The sequence below is a fragment of the Peromyscus maniculatus genome, chromosome 5, assembly GCF_049852395.1.
Source record: "Peromyscus maniculatus bairdii isolate BWxNUB_F1_BW_parent chromosome 5, HU_Pman_BW_mat_3.1, whole genome shotgun sequence".
NCBI lineage: Eukaryota > Metazoa > Chordata > Mammalia > Rodentia > Cricetidae > Peromyscus > Peromyscus maniculatus.
The window spans coordinates 140,909,523-140,929,572 of NC_134856.1; the positions used below are offsets into that span (position 1 = coordinate 140,909,523).

Below are 20,050 nucleotides of genomic sequence, written 5' to 3' on the forward strand. Positions count from 1 at the left end.
CTGGCTGCACTTTGACTATATAAATGTCAGTGACTCCTCTTCACCTGTTCCAGAGACGAGTGACCGTGAGCTCCACCACAGCCCCAGGCATTTGGGGTTTCTACTAGCATTCCCAGAAGAGAAATTAATGGAAATCTAAAGCCTGTTGATGGGCTAACCCTGTGAGTTTTCTCACTCTTCTGCAATAATTTACCTTTCAATAATTTTAAAACTGCTCATTTGATAGTCCCCCTTAATTGCTCAAATGCCTTCTGCAGGCAAGCTGACTTTGACCAAGGTTTATCTGTTTCATCTTATAACCTTAACTTTCTAATGGTTCCAGTGACTGCACATTTATTTACAGTTTGGTCCTCTGTCTGCCCGTTGGTCCCAATGGGAATTGTGATTTGTTGGGACTTTAAATATTAGACAAAACCATACATCTTCAGCAAAGGACTGTTTTTCTAGTCTTGTCTCATCTTGAAGTGTGTTTAGCTCAGAGACACACAAGATGGGAAGTTTTGGGGGAAGACAGACCACCATCCTTGTAGGGAAGGAGGCTGGGCAGGCTCAAAGTTGTGTCAAGTAACTTACAGCTTTCTGTGCTTCCTAAATCCAGCCAGGGACCAGGTACAATTGAGTAACAGGGGTGGATGGAGGAGGTACGGGGCCACCCGACAGAGCCAACTTCAGGCAGGCCTAGGTGAGATCCATGATTCTTGGAGGGAGGAGAAGGGGACATCTTAGAGTCAGGCTGTTTGTTGAAGTCTACAACTGTCTGTGCGGGTTTGATCCTCTCTCTTATCCATCTAGCACTTGAACAGCTCTGACTAGGGAGGTGGGTTGTCATCTGCAGGGTCGGGGACCTGGTCCTTTCCCTGGCTGTGAGGCACAGACAGCCTCAGTGGTGGAAGTTTGTTTTTCATTCCTGCAGACCCTCCCCACGCTGATTTCATCCCAGTGAACCAACTCCCTGCCCATGTGCCACTTTCACTTCTGGGGTCTTTCAAAGAGCTGATGTGAGGTCATGGGCAGCACAAAACCCAACTGTAGAAGGATTCTTAAAAGTTCTTATTAATAAAATCAAACCCGAGGCCAGTTATTGGGGTGAACACTGGAAGATCAGAGAGACAGAACAAGCCACAGCTATCTCACCTCGCCGGATCCTCAGCTGATCTTGTCTCCTCAGACTGGAGGCCTCTGAGTCCTCATCCGGAATGAATCTCAGCTGAATTACTGCTCGAAAGCCTGAATGCTTAACCAGCCAAATGCTTCTAGTTTCTGGTCCTCACGCCTTATATACCTTTCTGCTTTCTACCACCACTCCCTGGGATTAAAGGCTTGCTTTCTGGGATTAAAGGCGTGGCGAGTCACTATGCCTTTCTGTATCCTTGAACACATGGATTTATTTCTGCCTCTGGGATGCTAGGATTAAAGGTGTGTGCTACCACTGCCTAACTTCTATGTTTAATATTGTGGCTGTCCTGTCTCTGACCCCAGATAAGTTTATTAGCGTGCACAATATTTTGGGGAACACAATACCACCACACACAACCCAGAAGGTTCCCTTACCTCAGTGTCACTCTGTCCTTTGTTTTTTACTACGGGGCATCATTTTACCACAAAAACGCGCCAATAACCCTGCCGGTCTTTTTCTGAAGTAACAGACTCCAGTGCTTCTTCCAGTATGAGGAACTGCAAGCCTACTCTGTTATCAGAGTGATTTCCTTACATCTCTGGATGATGCCAAGTCCCGAGTTTTCACTTGACCCCCCTCCAAAAGGAATGGAGGCTGCCGAGTGTTAGTGAGATCTCAGCGGAAAGAGAAAACCTGCAGGAAAGGAAGAGGCAATTGCATTGGGGTTCAGGAGGAAGGGATCTTTTGAATGTTTCTTGCCTGAAATCTCTTGGGGACTTCGAGGGGAAATGGAAACAAAAGCATGGTGGGTAGAGCAGTTAGTGGGAATATTAATGAGACAGAGTTGAAAGGATTTAACACATGTAGGCATATGCCAGAAATATAGGGAGAAAAGGTCAAAGGTTGGGCTGTCCATAAGACCTTCCAGGCCTGGAGCAATATTGAACGGCAGGACAGGAGGCAGACCCTATGACCAGATGGCAGAGTGGCAGGCCAGATAAAAGGCTAGACTAGCCACATGGATAATTGCGTCTTACATGAATCCTGAAGCTCTGTCCCTTCCAGAGCCTCCACACAACTGGCACACTTTCTGATGCCCTGCAGCCCTGTCCCTGCAGTGGTTAGTGACATCACTTGGGAGGAGAACGTGGACAGACAAAACCCTGCTCACAGTGTTGCAAGTATTTTTGCTTTGACACCAAGACACCCTCGCCCTGGAAATACGAGTAAATGCTAAGATTCTTTGCCCGACATTTTGTCTCATTCTTCCCTTGGGATCTGTGTGTAACAACGGCGGGCTTCTGTGGAATTTTGGGGAAATGAACATTCCATATTAATCCAGGGAATCTGTGCCCAGATATCTGTACCACTTCACTACAGGGACTTAAAGTGCAGGTGGCACAGGGGAGTCCTCCCATAGCTCCACGGAGCCCATGCAGATGAAGGTGGCATTGTGTGCCCTGTGTTCACTAAAACACACTGTCACCAAGCATAGGTGGGAGGCATTGTATCACCTTCCCTGAAAGAAGCACTTCATGCCTGGCACAGACCAGTCCAGCCAATGGTTCTCACTCTTTGACATCAGAAAGTTCTATGGTACACTTAACAGACTCAAGAAACTGCCAGCAGGTGGATCAGGCAGCGGGGTGCGGTGGTGGTGGTGGTGGTATGTTGGGATCATGGGATGTGATCTTAGTGCTTGAAGCAAGCTCATTCACCTCGGTGTCTTCCTCAGGGAATGGCCGACTCACGCAAACATTTCCTTGCTTGTGGTGCTTTCTCAACTTGAAGGTGACTGCTTGGAGACTTCCTGAAAGCAGGTCACAGTTTGATAGAATTAGCTTCCACGTGGCCTCCAGAAAGGAGTGTGGTGGGAAGTAGTTCCCACAGGCCACACACTGTGGTAGGCCTGTCTCCCTGGCAAGTGGCCTCCGCCCAGCTTCTACCGTGATCACATAGACCCTAACTCGGGGCAGCTAAAGCACACTGGAGGTGATTGGATCACTAACAACTGTTTCCAAAAGTTGACTGAGTCACTGTATTCCAGGACACTTACCTGTCCTTGTCAGACAAGGTGACTACATAAAGACACCGGTTTCAAAAGTCTGGAGCAGTAGAAGGTAGGTGTGGGCTATCATGCAGCATGGATGCTACAGTAAGATGTAGGAAGTGTCTACCATCACAAAACACTAGGGAACAAAGTTCTTAGGGGGCGATCTCCTATCCCCTTTCAGTAAGAGCAATGGGAAGAGGGACATCTTGTAGAATATTCACAGAGTCAGTAACGCTGAATGAACTAAGTGTCCCGTTTCCTAAGTGTAAGCCTTGTGTTATCTAAATCCCATGCCACACATGGAGGGGAAAAGCCACATTTTCAGAAAATTTATTGGAGAAAATTATACTGTTAGCAAAAGGAGAAAATGACTGTTGGGTAGAAAACATATTCCCAGGAAATCTGCAGGGCCAATTACAGAGCAGATGGTACACTTTTCCGACCTCTGCAGGCACCAGATGCGGGGCACAGATACACATGCTGACGAAACACCCCTGGACATATAATAAATATATAACACTTTAAAAAAGAAAGAACAGAAAAGCACTTAAGAGAACCTGTAGATAACGGCAAGTGGTCCAAGAGAACACGCAGAACGTTCACACCTGCGCAGCTTCATCTGCAAATCCCTCCACCTGTGTTGCCCCAAGTGATACTCAAAACCACTACAGGAAACACTGGCCAGGGGTTTCCCCACAGCTGTCTGAGCTCCCAGGAATGAAGCACTGGACACAAGGCCAGGAAACATGACCTGTGCTCCAAAGCAGCCAGTCCTTCCTCACCCACATCCCACAGGAGCCCCAAGGGGCTGTGCCCACTGCACAAGACTGTCACTGCATCATAGGCATGAAGGAACAGAGTGGGGACTCAGAGAAGTGTCTGGGGACTGACCGTCTTCATGAGTCTCTCTTTCCTGACTAAGGGACTGTGTATAGCAAGTGACATCCTCAGATCCTAGACCTGTACCTTTATGGAAAGGACACCATGGGGAGCCTAGGAAGATGTGTGTGAATCAGCCTGTAATGTCTTTAATTAAAGGCACAGAATCAAATCAGAAAACTGATTGACTCTTCATAAACTATCCTCAGTTGGCCAACAGACATGCACACATGCCTGTATGTGAAGTACAGAATTACTCAGTGCATACTAACCTTCACTAACTGGGAAAAAAAGAGAACTTAGTCCCAAGAATACAGGACAACTATAAACGTTCAATTTATATTTAGGTTTGTGATTTAAATTTGGCTTCACATGAATAGGCTCACAAGAGAGTCAGATTCAAGATACCCCGGGAGACAGACTAGGATGAGTGTGGCCAGGATACAATCTAGTGAAGGTTTGCGTGCGGAAAGTACTGGGCTACTTGGATTAGGGAATGTGGGTGTCCTAGTTAGGGTTTCTATTGCTGTGAGAAAACATCACGACTGTGGCAACTCTTAAAAAGGAAACATTTAATCGGGGTGGTTGGCTTACAGTTTCAGAGGTTCAGTCCTTTGTGGTCATGAGAGGGAGCGTGGCAGCCTGCAGCCTGATGTGCTGCTGGAGCTGAGACTGCTACTGTCCCAACTGCCTGTTCCCAATACCCAGCAGCTGCTTCCCAGATGCTTAGCCGCTAGTTCAGGCTTGTTATTAACTAACTCTTACAACTTAAATTAACCCATTTCTATTCATCTGTGTATCGCCACATGGCTGTGACTTTACCTGTCCTCCAGCGTGTCTTGCTTCCTAGGCAGCTGGCTGGCATCTCTCCTGATGCTGCTTTTTCTGATTGTTCTCAGTTTGGCTTTCCTGCCTAACTTCCTGCCCAGCTACCGGCATGTCAGCTTTTTATTAACCAATGAGAGTAATTCATATTCATAGTGTGGAAAAGGATTGTTCCGCAGCTCTGTCACACTGAGTGAAGCTTGAGAAAAGAGACCTCAAAGCCCACCCCCACAGTGACACACTTCCTCCAACAAGGCCACACCTCCTAACAGTGCCACTCCCTTTGGGGGCCGTTCTCTTTCTGACCACCGCATTCCACTCCCTGACCCCCAAAGGCTTATAGACATATCATAGTACAAAAAGGCATTCAGTCCAACTTCAAAATTTCCCATAGTCTATAACAGTCTCAAACTGTTTTGAAGTCCAGAGTCCAAAGTCTCTTCTGTGATGCATGGCAATCTCTTAACTGTAATCCCCCTATAAAAATCAAAATAAAAAAAGCAGATCACATACTTCCAACATATAATGGCACAGAATATACATTGCCATTCCAAAATGTAGGGAAGGGGGTATAGTGAGGAAATACTGGACCAAAGTAAGACTGAAAACCATCTGGGCAAACTCTAAGCTCTACATGGCAATGCTCTTCAGCACTCCAATTCTGTTCAGCTTCATTGACTGCACCACACTTCTTTCTCTTGGGCTGGTTCTACTCCCTGCTAGCAGCTGTCCTCACAACTCTGGCATCTATAACATCTTGGGGTCTCCAAGGCAATCCAGACTTCAACTTCACGGCTTCATGAAATGGCCTCCCTAGGCCTCCATTTAGGGATACCTCTGACACATGCTTGGCCTCAGTGGCTTTCTTTAGGCACTGAGGCAACTTCCATAACTCCTTTCTTCTATCCTTAACTCTAAATCCAGAACCATGTGGCCGAAGCTGCCAAATTCTGCTGCTTGCTGGGGCTGGAACAAGGCTCTCTTGTTCAATTACATCTTCACTAACTTTCTGTCTTTCACTACCTAAGCTTGGCTATCCTGAAACTCTCTCTGTAGACCAGGGTGGCTTCAAACTCAGAGACCTGCCAACCTCTGCCTTCCGATCACTGCGCCTGCCTTGTGTCACATGCACTTTACAAGGAGTCTTGATGTAGACATGTCCAGTCTTTATTTAGCTTCCTTTGTTGCTCAGAGAGATTTATGTATACTTTATCATGTTCATGGGATGGAGTTAATTGTCACCAGAAAAGTTTTCACCAAATTGTGCTGTGCTTTTAAATACGGCTAAAATAGCCTAGTGGTGGTGGCACACAACTTTAATCTCAGCACTTGGGAGGTAAAGGCAGGCGGATCTCCTTGAGTTTGAGGCCAGCCTGGTCTACAAAGTGAGTTCCAAGACAGCCAGGGCTACATAGAGAAACGCTGTCTCTAAAAACATATATATATGAACTGTTTTTTTTTTTTTTTTTGCCTCCCATGTATTTTTATCCTGTTGGCTTTAGTGGTCACAGAGACCCCCACACATTGGTAATAGGATAAGCTTATAGTCAAGTGCCCAACTAGAGTGGACTGTGGAATAGTGCGGCCTTACAGGCTAGCGAGAGGAAGATAAGGGCCAGTGGGTATGGAGGGAAGGCTGGCTGGCCTAGCAAACTGTGGTGGGTGACAGAGTAAGAAAGGCTGGGTATACTAGTGTGTTGAGGACCCAGGGCAGGCTTCATAAACAAGGCTGGGATGGGGGCTATGTCACATTGGAATTATCATGAGCTTGGGAACAGGGCACTTCTGAGTATAGGAGACTACCCTGCTGAGAGACATTGGATTATAGAAACTGTTAAATTAAACTAACTTATATATTTTTTTTAAATGCCTTAACTTCAAAATGTAAGTCAAGAAATGTATTATGTTGTGGAAGAGGTTATGCTTTTATTTCCACAGGAAATGAGAGGCTGTGGATTCATTCCAGGTTGATATGGATCAGGTTTGATCAAGGAAGACCCCCTGAAAATCCTATCTACAGACATAAAGAGATAAACCTAGAAAAACTGCAAAACATGTAATGTATATTTTACCTGCTCAAACATAAAACAAAATATCATCTTTGGCTGACTTGTGTACCACATACAGTCTATATTTGTATTAATATGGACATGTATGTTACCTTTAAAAGTTTATGAATTTTCAGAATAAGGGGTCCAGACACCAATGAAAATGGATGGCCCAGGTAACCCAGCATCTCAAATTACAATCTCCTCAGAATACTGCATCCAAAACAGCTTCAAGGCTGCTGGCTGAGATGAGCCAACCTTAAAACCTACTCCAGTCAAGACTTAGCAATTATCCTGATTGTCTCAAGTTTCTGCCAAAGATACCAGTGCCCAAAGACAACAGGAAGTAGTCTAGAGAATGATGCCTACATTCCCAAGAGATGGGCTATGGGTGGGTTTTGATTATTCAATTAATTATGGATAGTTGTCATTATAAAGGGGGTTGGTTACAAATTGTTATTAGTCATAGTCAAAAAAAGCTAAACAAAAGAGTTAAATTTAAAGATCTCTTTCTAAAGTAAAAAGGGGGATATGATATAGAAATGACAGGAAAAAGGGTAGATATTGAATCTACTTTAATCCAAACAACAACTATTAATCTCAAAATATTTTACATTGGTATGGAATTTGGTTTATTGATACAAATTTAAGGTTATTTTTGTTATACTGTGTGTATTTTTCTACTCTTGCTTGGGGTATTGTGCTTATGCAACTCATTTAAAACTGTAATGCTTAATTAAAAAATACAGGTTAGTAGCTAGTCATCTATAATAATCAAACTTGTAGTCATATTAGGTATGTTTTCAAGGTTAAACAGATATATTTAGATAGATAGATGGTCTTCAAACACTTCAAAGACCTACAGAATATGGCACTTAAGATGTTTTAATAACCTAAAGCTTTTCATGACAGTGAGATATGTCTGCTCCTGGCAGCACAATTTACTTCAAAAGAAGATGATGGGCACTGAAGAACCTCCACACAGAGTCTGCATTTTTTATGGTAAAAACTAGCCATTTAGATAAAAACAAAACAAACAAATAAAACTGCCCTTGCCTCAACTGCTGATAGTATACTGCCCAAACTGGTCCAGCAGGATGCAAGAACTGCCAAAATTTGCCAAGACAAGGTAGGGAAGTCCTTCAAAATTCCCTGCTTCTCAAAAATGTCTGTCAGATATACTAGGCCTGTAGGCCAAAGTTGGTTGCCCCAACATTACAGAAGAACTTTGGGTGACTGTCCAAGCAGCCAGATGTCCCTATTATTAGGTAACAATTTACCCTTCTGGGGTCTTTGACAGAGTTAAAGACGAAACAGCTAAACTTACAGATTTCATTAGCTATGATAAAAGATAAATTAGATATGAAACTTTAGACTCAAAGATAAGATAGATAATAGAGTATTTTCTCTAATTTTTCCAAATATAAATGGACTGGATATTCTAACTGTAATTCTTACTTGATAACTATTTCTGTTGTATATAATTTTACCATGTTAAAGTTTAAAACCTTCCTTTTAAAAAAAAGGGGGGGGGATAATGCTGTGTAACAATCATTGTATACTGTAAGTATGTATTTCTCTTATTGGTTAATAAAGACCTGACTGGCCTATAACTGGCCAGAAAGAGACTGGGTGGGAGAACCAGACTAAGAGAAAGCCAGCAAGAAGAAGGGCAGAGTGATGGGAGACGAGAGGAGACGCCATGAGAGAGCGGGAAGGGAAATACATATGTGAGGTAAACGAGCCTCAGGGCCCAGAGGCATACAGCATTACTACATCTCAAAAGAGGTGGGAAATAAGGAAACAAACAAAAGAGCCCAAATTGAACAAACCATAAATCCTTTGTAGAGCAAATGTAGGTGAGGGTGGGTCATGCAACCCTAAGTTTATTTAACCCTGAGAAGAATGCTGCTTGGATAACACCTGACAGGCTCTTCAGTTTGGGACATTGCCAGGTGATTACATAGAACGGACAATGGGTAACCAGTGAGGGACCTCAACAGCTTCCAAGGCTTTGACACTCCTGGGTCGACTCTGTGACCAAGGACCCTGGGAATCACCCTCACAGCTGACTATCAGCCAGTCCTGTCTGAGTGAATCACAAAACTCTTATGCAATTGCTGACATGGTCAAGGAGAGTCTTGATCATAGGCAGAGTAGGAAAAAGTGTCTAAGATGATGGGACTGAAGATAAGGAGTAGAGATCGACTCTTCTTAGACAAGAAAACAGTACCCTGATTTGTCAAAGGGTATAACTAGAGCATAATCAAAGTCTTAATGCAATTAAATGTTCACTAACTGCAGAAAAATACATAGTATACAGTTATATCCAAGAAGACATGATTCAATAAAACACATTTAATATTTGTATCTGTTTTGTGATTTGACTCTGCCCCTCTGACTAAAGACATTCAAGGCAGACTCAGATGGGAACATTTACTAGTTGACATTCACAAAGGTAAATACAATAGGCAGAGAGGAAAACAGTTCTGCAGATGACACACATATGAGAATATCTGAGACCACACCATGTGGCACTGGGACTGCTGAGGTCCAAATCAAGTTCTCCAAACAGCAAGGGGACCGGGTTGATGGTGGAGCAAACAGGAAGTCCCCTGAGGAGTATGGTGTGAGGAAAGAAGAGAGGGAGGAGGGGAGCAGCAGGGTTGGGCAGAGGGCTCTGAAGAGCTGCCTGGGGTGGGGGAGGGCTGAAGACACACCCTCCTCCCCACCTCAGAAACCCTTATGACTCTCCTGCTCTGTGATGCAGGCTTGGGACTCTAGTCAAGCCCATGAACCCTCAGAATCAGTCACCTTAGGCAGCCATGCTGTTTACACTATGGAGAACATTCTCTCATCTCTGAATGGCCTCACTGAGACATGGCTGACCTTCGGTTCAGCTTCCTATCATATAGACCTCAACTTCACCTTACTGAGTGGGCTGGGGCTGCTGCTTCTGTACATTTGCTACCTGATATTGAAACTGGTTTTATCATCACTGTGGAAAAAGAAATACACCCAAAAGGTAAGGAAGTGTGGTGAGTTCCCAAGAGAGTCTTCCTTGTGAGCTGCACTTCTGTCCTCTGGCTATGGGATGAGCTTGGCTGTCAGAGGGATATCTGAGATGGAACACTGAGGAGAGAGGAGGGGAGGGAGGAGAGGGGAGGAGGTGGGAGGAGAGGGGAAGAGAGGAAGAGGGAGGAGGGAGAGAAAGTGAGAGGAGGGGAGAGGAGAGGGGAGGAAGGGGAGGAGGAGGAGGAGAGGGGAGAGGTAGGAGTAGAGACCATTGTTCTAGTAGGGCATGAGAGGAATTCAGGGAGGACTAAGGTTTCTGTCTGGTGCCCACGGTACACCTTCCTATCTGTGTGAGGCTGAAGTTTCCAGGACAAAGTCTGAAACTGGTCCTAGTGGCTTGGCTATGGTCTTGTGCTCTCAGAATGAGACCAACCTCTCCTGACACTTCATCCCATGATCCATTCCCACATCATATGTACCCTCAACTACCTTCTTCCATGATGAGCTGGCCAGGACCACAGTGCTGAATGTTGGTGATGTCTCTGAAGAGAACATGGAAGCCAACCTTTGACCCTACGACTCAAAACCCTGATGAGGAGCACAGCTGTAAACTCTGTCCTCAGAGAGAGCACCACATTGTCCTTTAGTCTTCCAAAGGAGGGGCGTGAAGACAACTGGTCACCTTCACAGTTACTATTAAAACAAGCACTCCTCAGCAGACCTCGGGGTGTGCCTGGGTAATGGAGTTCTGGACATCTTAGGAAGGGGGCAAAACCAGTAAGTCCCACATGCTTATTCTGCCTTTGTTGTTAACAGCTGCAGGAGAAAGCCAAGGAAAGCAGGGGATCACTTAAAGGTAGGTGTCTGCCTTTGACCTCATCTTCTAGGCTCCCCATGGTGTCCTTTCCATAAAGGTACAGGTCTAGGATCTGAGGATGTCACTTGCTATACACAGTCCCTTAGTCAGGAAAGAGAGACTCATGAAGACGGTCAGTCCCCAGACACTTCTCTGAGTCCCCACTCTGTTCCTTCATGCCTATGATGCAGTGACAGTCTTGTGCAGTGGGCACAGCCCCTGGGGCTCCTGTGGGATGTGGGTGAGGAAGGACTGGCTGCTTTGGAGCACGGGTCATGTTTCCTGGCCTTGTGTCCAGTGCTTCATTCCTGGGAGCTCAGACAGCTGTGGGGAAACCCCTGGCCAGTGTTTCCTGTAGTGGTTTTGAGTATCACTTGGGGCAACACAGGTGGAGGGATTTGCGGATGAAGCTGCACAGGTGTGAACGTTCTGCGTGTTCTCATGGACCACTCGTCACTGTTCTTAGTGCTTTCAGGAATGACCGGCCTGCGTGTTTTCTCCTAACTCTCTCTGTGCAGCCCTGGCTTCTGCCTCCAATCTGTGTAATCCACGATCGTACTTTTTTTTAAGGTGAAGAAACTTTCCAGAGAGCAGAGGAGAGAAGGAAGCTGCAGACAACCCGGCAAAGGTGATTCTTTGACCTCTTGTCCTGGTCCCTTTACCTCATATCCCCTGCTTCTCAGGGTCCCCACGCATCCTGCCCTTGTCAGGGGAGGGGTGGACATAGGGACAGTGTGTAGGAAGAGGTTACAGAGGACAACCGGGGGGCAATGTGGATGGAAACTCAAGGCACAGGAGCCTGCACTCTGGCCAGAGGAGCAGGCCCTCCTTTCCCCGCGCTGGCTCCAGTTGTAGCTCGAACCTCTTCCCTCCTGCAGCCCCTTGGGAGAGCCGTACGATGCCACTCTTTACGATCAGCTGCTGCATCCAGCTCCCCTCTACAATGTGTGTCCCAGAGCAACCTGCAAGGTCAGTCACCTGTTCTCCCAGGCCACCCTCGAAGACGGTGTTGCCTCTCATTTCTGCTTGGCTTCCACAGCTCCTGGGACAGAGGCCTCGTTTATCCTGCCCCCTCAGCTCACAGCAAACCAGCCAGGACACTCAGCTCCACCCATCCCACACGGGCCTTTACCACTGGGCCCCTCCATTCTCTCTCCTAACCACTTTGCCCCCTTAGGAAGCTTGCTTTCCTCCACACCACTGGGTGACTTTCTGATACCAGAGCCAATGCCTCCCCTGAATCCTAAATTTCTGCCGGCTCCTACCCCACCCTACGCGCTTGCCTCTTTTACTCTTCCAACAAAAGAACCTCGGGAGTCGGAAGTGGTCCTCCAACTGAAAACCACTATATCTGTGGTAAGCAAACCCAGTGAGGTGTCCATTCGTGTCCCAACAACCAGAGGCATTGGCTATGGAAGCCGGCCAGGGTGGGACTCCTCCCAGCGGCCTGCTGCCGATGGTCCGTTATCTTCAGATGTAGCATACGCCTTTAACCAACATCTCCCAGAACCCCATGCTTTGCAGGGAGACCTAGAGCCTGGAAACCCTTTGCCTCCCAACTCTGATGCCCTGGCACAACTCAAAAGGCAAGACAAAACAGGGGGTGATTTCCTTACAACCAAGGATGAGGAGAAGAACCAGGAATGTTTTAGAAAATACTCCCGTTCTTTGGAGAAGCTCTCATCAGCATGCTCACTGACTAAGCCACAGGATCTGGCAACCTCTCATTCAACAAGCAGCAAGGCCAAGCACCGGCACCAGCAGGTCCCTCACCTCAAGACCTCTGAAGACCATGCAGAGCCTAAACCCCCCCAGCGCTTCTGGGGTCCCCCCTCTCTCCACAGCGAGGCCTTGCAGCCCCCCACCACTGCCTCACCTGACCGCTCCTCCACATTTGTCGGCTTCAACTCTATGGCTGAAGCCTCCGGAGCTGACAGTTCCCCAGCTGTTACTCTCCCCACACCTCTGTTTGTGACCAAGAGTCAATCACAGACCTGGCTACAGCCCCTGTCCCAATCTCATTCCCAACATGACCCTCCTGCTGAGTCTCAGGCCCAGCCTCAACCCAATCCCCTAACCTCTGTCTTGACATTTTCTCCTCAGACTCAGGTTAGGGTCTGTGGGGTGCGTTTTCACAGACCCCAGAAAGAAGGACAGCCCCTTGGTCCATCTGAAAAACAGTACCTAGAATATAACATCTTGAAAAAGAGGCAGGAGAGAGTGTGGGGTTTACCCTCTGTGGTCCAAAAGTCTCAGGATGCTTTTTGTCCCCCACCTCCTAAGCGCTTACTGGCAAGTCAATCCTTCAAGTCCTACTCTCCCAGGCCCATCCTTCCCGGAGACTTCCCCCTCACCAACGAGCTTCGTAAGAAACTAGAACACCACCTCCGAAAGAGACTCATCCAGCACCGCTGGGGCCTGCCCCACAGGATCAATGAGTCTGTGTCACTCACGTGTCCTCAGTCACAGTTTGTCGACTTCTCTGAGTCAAGGAAAAGCCACGGCCTCTCATGGATCTCTCTCTATAAGCATCGGGGCAGCAGAGAGTCACACACCATTGTACTGAGTGGATCTGGAAGCTTTCACAATGGTACCTCAGAGTATCATCTGCTAGAGGAGACTGAGGTCAAAGCACAGACATACAGTCAAGACGCGGGCAAAAAAGACCATCTCCAGAGTAACTTTCAGGAGGCCCCAGCGAACAGTCTGCAGTCTGACTTGAAGACAGACCAGGAGCGTCATGCAGGGGGTCAGTCAGGCCAACTTTCAAACCCCTCACGGGTGAACCAGTGTCAGAAAAGGATCGAAAATGCACTGGCAGAACACCTGAGCAGGAAAACTAAAGAAATCCGAGAGAGTCAGATCCCTAGCAGTGTGGTGAGATCATGGCATTCTGTCAACTTGGCACAGCCTCCACCTGAGACACCCCCCAGACAAGTGAAAGATGTGGCACCATTGGCAGGTGAGGAAGACCCACTGGGAAAACACCAGCGTAGTTTGTCACTTAGTCCTAGCAAAGAAAAGATGCTGGAGGAACACATTAAAACCTTTGGCAGGAGGATGACATTTGGTCTTCCCCAGAGAGTGGAGGAGTCCTTCGAGTCCTACGCGACTAAAATGGAGCCATCTCATTTATTCTCTAAGTTCCACGTTCCCTCCCACACCGTTTCTGGAGTGGATTCTGGCCAGGCCTCCAGGTTCCTGCCAAGAAACCCCAGTGGAGACCGACTGGGGACAATGAATTTCATGCCCATCCAAGAAGTGCCTCTCCCTGCTTCCTCGCCTGTGAGGCAGATGCAGCCAACCTCTGAGAACAAGAAGGTGTTTGTAGACAAAGACCTTAGCATAGCTCAAAGAGGCAGAGCGCCGATCCAGCCCTGGACACCCAGTATGGTAGACAAAGGCAGCCTGCCACAGCCTGGATCAGACACTAGACACAGCCCAGAGCTGCCCATGAGACCAGATGGGCCAACAGATGAGAGACTGGCTTCCAGCACCAACACACAGGGGCCTCAGGGGGCAAGGATGGGCTGGGGAGGTGGCTCCACGGCTGAGGGGTCCACAGAGCTACTCAAGGGAGAGGAACTCCCTGGTCTTCACCCACAATCCACTAAGATCTTGACAGCCACCCAAGGCACCTACTCCCCAGGGAGTCGTGTGACTCCATGTCAATCCCTGCAGGGAACAGCTCCCTACAACTCCGAGACATCTGAGTGTAGAGGTCAGGTGCCCAGAGGAGTCGTGTTGCACTCAGTGAGTGGGCAACCCATCCAGGTAGCAGGCCTGCCTGAGGTGCCCTCGGCCTCAAAAGGAATGACTTCCAAACGCCAGGGCCCCTCCAGTGGGGACATGGCAGCTTCTCAGGTACTGCAGGTGCACTTGTCCACTGTGGGAGTCAGCATGGAGCCAAGGCAGGGTCCCTGGTTCCCTGCACATGTCTCAGGCAAGTGCCAGAACAGGGAGTGTCCCCCAGCTGCCAAGGGGGTGTCCCCACTGGCAGCTGAGGCAGGGAAACTTGGTGGAGGGGATGCGGGCTTAGGGACCTCCCAAACCAGAGGGAAGGAGCACTCTGTTCAGGCTGGGGCACCAGAGGAAACACATGGACACACATCTTCACCAGCGCTGTCACCTAAGGCGCAGCCTCCGGAAAATCAGTTCACCAACCAGGTGAAGTGCTTCGTGCAGTGGATGTCCCCTGGAAGAAAACACAAAGGGGAGGAGAGGTCCCTGGCCAAAGGCAGCTCCTCATCACCATCTGTGAAGGGCACAAGCCTCATCAGAGGGAGCTATGAGTTTTGTGGGAACACTGAAGCTCAGAGGTGTGTGAGAAACCCCGGGGTGGTCCTCAGGAAGCAACTAGGGCACAGGCTTGGGGCAGTCATCCCCTGTCCCCAGGCACCTGTGCCTCCTCCAGTCCTGGGGTCTGAAGGAACTCAGCGGGAGGTCCAAGTGCAGGCACAGGCAGAGCCTGTCCAGAGGCACCACTCCTGCTGCCAAGCTGCCTGCTCTCAAGTGCGAGGGGCCGGGTCCTGCAGCCCAGGACAAGGGCAGGCAGCCCCTGAGAGGTGTGGCATTGCAGGAAAAGCTGAGACACTGGAGACTTCCCTCGTGTGTGCTTCGCAGGGAACCCGAGTCTTGCCAAAGTCCTGTCTGTAGGCGCCAAGCTGACCAGAGTATCTCGGCTGCCCTTCTCTGTGTTGAAGGCAGTGTTGGGAAGTGTGTTTCTATTACCCAAAGAAAATGCTTATCCAGATTTCCTGGGAATATGTTTTCTACCCAACAGTCATTTTTCCTCTGCTGACAGTATTGATTTACCCAATAAATGTACTGAAAATGTGTGTCGTGTGTGGCATGTGTTAGTACTAGCGCTGGACTTCGGGAAGGACCTAGTCACATCAGCTTTTGCTCTCTGCCTCTTTATGTTTCTTCCTAAAGATGCACTGTTTTCTGAGATTCTTGTGAAAGGATGTGAACCACATACCAAGAAGAGATTCTTTACTCCCTTGTGTTCAGAGGAGGTAGCTTTGTTTTCAACCCTGTTCCTTAGCACACACTTTTCCTCTCAGACCTTTTTTATATTCTTGCGACCAGTAGTCCCCTAGGATGAAGTCACTGTCATGTGACAAGGGCAGGTAAGTTTCTTGGAATAGAGGGACTTAGTCAAGTCAGTTCAGATGCCACATGCGAGCCTTCCTTGTATTTCCATCTATTGCTGCAGAGGATCCTATGTGATTAAGGTGGAATCGAGGAAGAAAGTCTAGATGTGCTTAAACCAAGTCCTATGAGCAGCTTCTTAAGGTCTTTGGATTGCTGGTGGACTGAGGAAAGAACAGGTGTAAGGGACGAAGCATGCTGCATAGAGTTGGTTAAAAGGGAGAATGCGTTTGGGTGGAATGGATCAGGTAAGACACATGGTGGACTGGGTAACAGGACCGAGTGTATACTGGGGAGAAGTGCATTTTTCACGCTGCACAACCATGGTGAAGTGGAGAGCAGAGTGGGCTAACATGCCACTTGGCAGTAGAATGTGGTGAGAAAAGAAGCATGGCTTAATGGCAGTTGAGGGTGAGCCAGAAAATAACCTGGGCTGCCCAGTCCAGTGGTAGTTAACTTGCGTGGTTTGAGAAACAGCCGACTGGGTAGACAAGCCTGAGTTGGGAGACTGCAGGCATTAGGCGGCCCTGCTCTTCAAGATGGTAGAATTTCCACACTAATTAATTCAAAGTAGAGTGTCTGAAGAGGTACAAACAGGAAAAAGGAACTAAACCAGGCTTTGGGACAATGGGACAGGCATGATGGAGGTAAACTCTTCCTCAGACTCCATCTCTTACGACAGGACAAGCCATCAACATGTGGCCCTCAGGAGGGAGACTCCAAGGCTTGTGGGTACATGGACACTGGAGGCATGGTCCTGATGGTATTTGAGGGGGCATATGGACAAGTGGGAGGAAGCACCCCAGACACGGAGGCTAGCGGCCATACTGAGAGCAAGCAAGAGACCTCCTTGGCCCAGCAGCCTCCTCTCAAGTCCACCATCCGAAGCCAGCTGAGCCTGAGATCTCACAGAGGCCTTCCTGGCTCTCACTCTGGGTCAGCCCTCTGCCCGCACCCACAGCCACCACCTCCTTGGTACACACAGGTGTACACACACACAAACACACACACACACACACACACACACACACACACACACACACACACACTCCAGAAGGAGCCCACCCAGCTGAATAAGTAGCCTCCTGGGGTCAGATAGGCAAATGGCAGACTGCTAGGCCAAAGGTGGATGGATAGGGTAAGCTGAGGAACAGAGGAGTCACAGGCCTGGCAACAGCAAACTGGGTGAAGTGGGAAAAGGGGTGTCCATGTGGACTAGGGTAAGCTATGGAGCAGAGCAGGCTGGCAGGCAGATGAGGTGAGTTGGAGAACCTGACCTGCCACGTGGAGTAATGCAAGCCAGAAATGGAAAACTGCTAGCTCGTGAAGACAGAAATGGAAAACTGCTGGCTCGTGAAGACAGAAATGGAAAACTGCTAGCTCGTGAAGAAGCACACTAGGAAGAGTTGGGGAAATTCCCGTTGCCTGACCATGAAGCAGCAGGCTAGGCTGAGTAGGATGCACAGGAAACAGGATAAGCAGGCGTGGGAGGCAGGTGGGATGTTACCGTGGTAGATTGGGTAGCTAGTAGACCAGGTTATGGTAGGTCTGTAGTGGGGCCTGGGAGACAACTGTGCACTTGATGGAATGGAGTGGCATGAGAAGATCAGTGTACACTGGGGATGTGCTGTACTCGATGGAGTAGGACATCCCTCAGCACCACAGGAGGGCAGACAGAACAGGGGGACCCTGAACCGGCTGGCTGCAGGCAAAGGGGTGGGATTACAGTGATGTGGTTGTACAGCAGGGTGACTGACCATGCCAAGGAATTCTGGGAAAATGCCCCCACTGGTGGGTTAGTTGGTCTTGTGAGAGAATAAGCTGGGAAATCGCATGTGGAGTGGGCTGCAGTGAGTGGGGTGGACTAGAATAGAGTGAGGCTTGGGAGGCCTGTGAGGATTGCCTGGGGAGCAGGACTAGGGTCTTCTGGGGGCCAGTCACAGAGACTGGTCAGGAGCCAGCTGGCGAGTGTGTGAATATTAACTGGCCAGGTTGGCAGGGCAAGACAACATGAGGGAGGGTATTTGTAGGCTGACAAGCCAGGCAGAGATAGTTACCAGGGTTAGTTAGAAGCTTGGAAGAATGTTGTGTAGATGTGCTGATTGGGTTTTGGTCAACTTGACACAGACTCAAGTCATCTGAGGAGGGAACCTCAATCGAGAAAATGCCTCCTAAGGTTGGCTGCAGCAAGTCTGTAGGGCATTTTTTGAATAAATGACTGGTGGGGGCGGGCCTACACATTGTGGATGGGGGTATTCCTGGGCTGGTGGTCCTGGGTTCTATAAGAAAGCAGGTTGAGCAAGCCATGAAGAGCAAGCCAGTAGACAGCACCCCATGGCCTCTGCATCAGCTCCTGCGTCCAGGTTCCTGCTCTTTTTAAGTTTCTGTCTTAGCTTCCCTTGGTGTAACTTGGAGTGTGTGAGCAAAAGAACCCTCTGCTCCCCAGGTTGGTTCTGGTCCTGTTTCATGCCAGCACCAGAAGTCAGGACAATGGAGACAAGCGGTTAGTCTGGGGAACGGGCATGCTGACGGGGCAGCTGCGGCACCAACGCCATGCAGCACTAGGCGGCAACACCACGTGTTCTCCACACCCCGAGGGCATGAGGAGTGGGTGCATAAAGAAGGGAGGAATGTCGTGTCAGACAACCACCCTACGGACGCCAGCACCTGGGGGACCTCCGATGTAAGCCCTGACCCCGGCAGCCATGAGCCACACAGGACGCTGGCAGGATGCCATTGGGCAGGGACGTGGGGAGGAGTCCAGGGACGCTGGGGTCATTAGGAGTGGTCCCTTTGGAGTAGCAATGTCATCCCCTCCATCGTTATGCCTGTCACACGTTCCTACTCAAATGCACATCTCCCCCACTCTTAGCACTTTTTTAACCTGAAAGGAAGGTGGAATCCCAGGAAATGTTTCTAACACTGACCATAGGGTGGCGATTTTCTCAGAAAGTATTGTCACTCTAGACAGGCTAAAGAAATGACCAGGGAGGGGAACTATTTCCCTGCGTGACTTTCTAGTGGACACAACTCAGTGGCAAAGAGAAAACAGCAAGGTTTCCGAGAGCCATTGAGAAGCACCCGTCAGAGTCTGAGTATCTACTGTCGCAGATGCTTCCCAACGTCGTCTGCAGCCCAGCTCCAAACGCACCGCTTACCGAAAGCTACCAAAATTGTTCCATTCTCGTGGAATTAACTGTTCTTTGTAGGTGACACATCTTATGGTAAGGAGACCTCTGCTCTCCAGCATACGAGAGTCAGTGTTGGGATGGGCGGCTGCCACAGTAAGCTCAGCCTAGAGTCAATCAGCACCGAGGGTTCTCTTCGAGGCACATCACACCTTTTTTTTATTTGTTTCTTTTCATTTTTATTAAGAAATGTTCTACTCATTCTACATACCACCCACAGATCCTCCCTCCTCCCTCCTCCCACCTTCCCTCCCAAGACACCCCACATCCCCACATCCCCCAAATCAACATCTCCCATGGGGAGTCAGCAGAGCCCAGCACACTGAGCCTAGGCAGGTCCAAGCCCCTCCCCACTGCTCCAAGGCTGTGCAAGGCGTCACACCACAGGCACCAGGCTCCCAACAGCCTGCCCATGCACCAGGGATGGATACCGATCCCCCTGCCTGGGTGCCCCACAAACAGCTCGAGCCAAACAACCGTCTTCCATATCCAGTTCCATGGGGGCTCCACAGCCACTAGTCTACTCTGGTGACCAGTCTAGTGAATACCCTAACCGTCATCATAGAGCTTTTGTCCAGTGACTGATGGAGGCAGATGCAGAGATCCACGGCCAGGCTCCAGGCTGAGCTCTGGGAATCCAATCGATGAGAGAGAGGGATTCTGTAGGCGAGGGATGTCAAGATGGGAAGACGTGCAGAGATGACTGGCCACACTAGGGGAAGGCCGTGAACTGTAGACTAGTGGCTGTGGAGCCCACATCCTTTGATCCCAGCACTTACGAGGCAAAGGCAGGCGGATCTCTGAGTTTAAGGCCAGCCTGGCCTACAGAGGGAGTTCCAAGACAGCCAAGGCTACCAATAGAAACCGTCTGAAAACGAAACAAAAAAACAAAACAAAACAAAACAAAAAAAACCC

The 20,050-nt window shown here is 48.8% G+C and overlaps 1 protein-coding gene across 1 annotated transcript; it reads left to right on the forward strand.

Annotated features, from left to right (window-relative positions):
* The first annotated feature begins 8,556 nt into the window (after positions 1-8,556).
* On the forward strand, positions 8,557-15,631 carry LOC102917038 (spermatogenesis-associated protein 31D3). Its single transcript, XM_006981696.3, has 5 exons — positions 8,557-8,657; positions 9,693-9,947; positions 10,754-10,793; positions 11,364-11,421; positions 11,672-15,631. Exons 1-5 carry the CDS (start codon positions 8,625-8,627, stop codon positions 15,447-15,449), a joined length of 4,164 nt encoding a protein of 1,387 aa, XP_006981758.2. The 5' UTR covers positions 8,557-8,624; the 3' UTR covers positions 15,450-15,631.
* Positions 15,632-20,050: the final 4,419 nt, after the last annotated feature.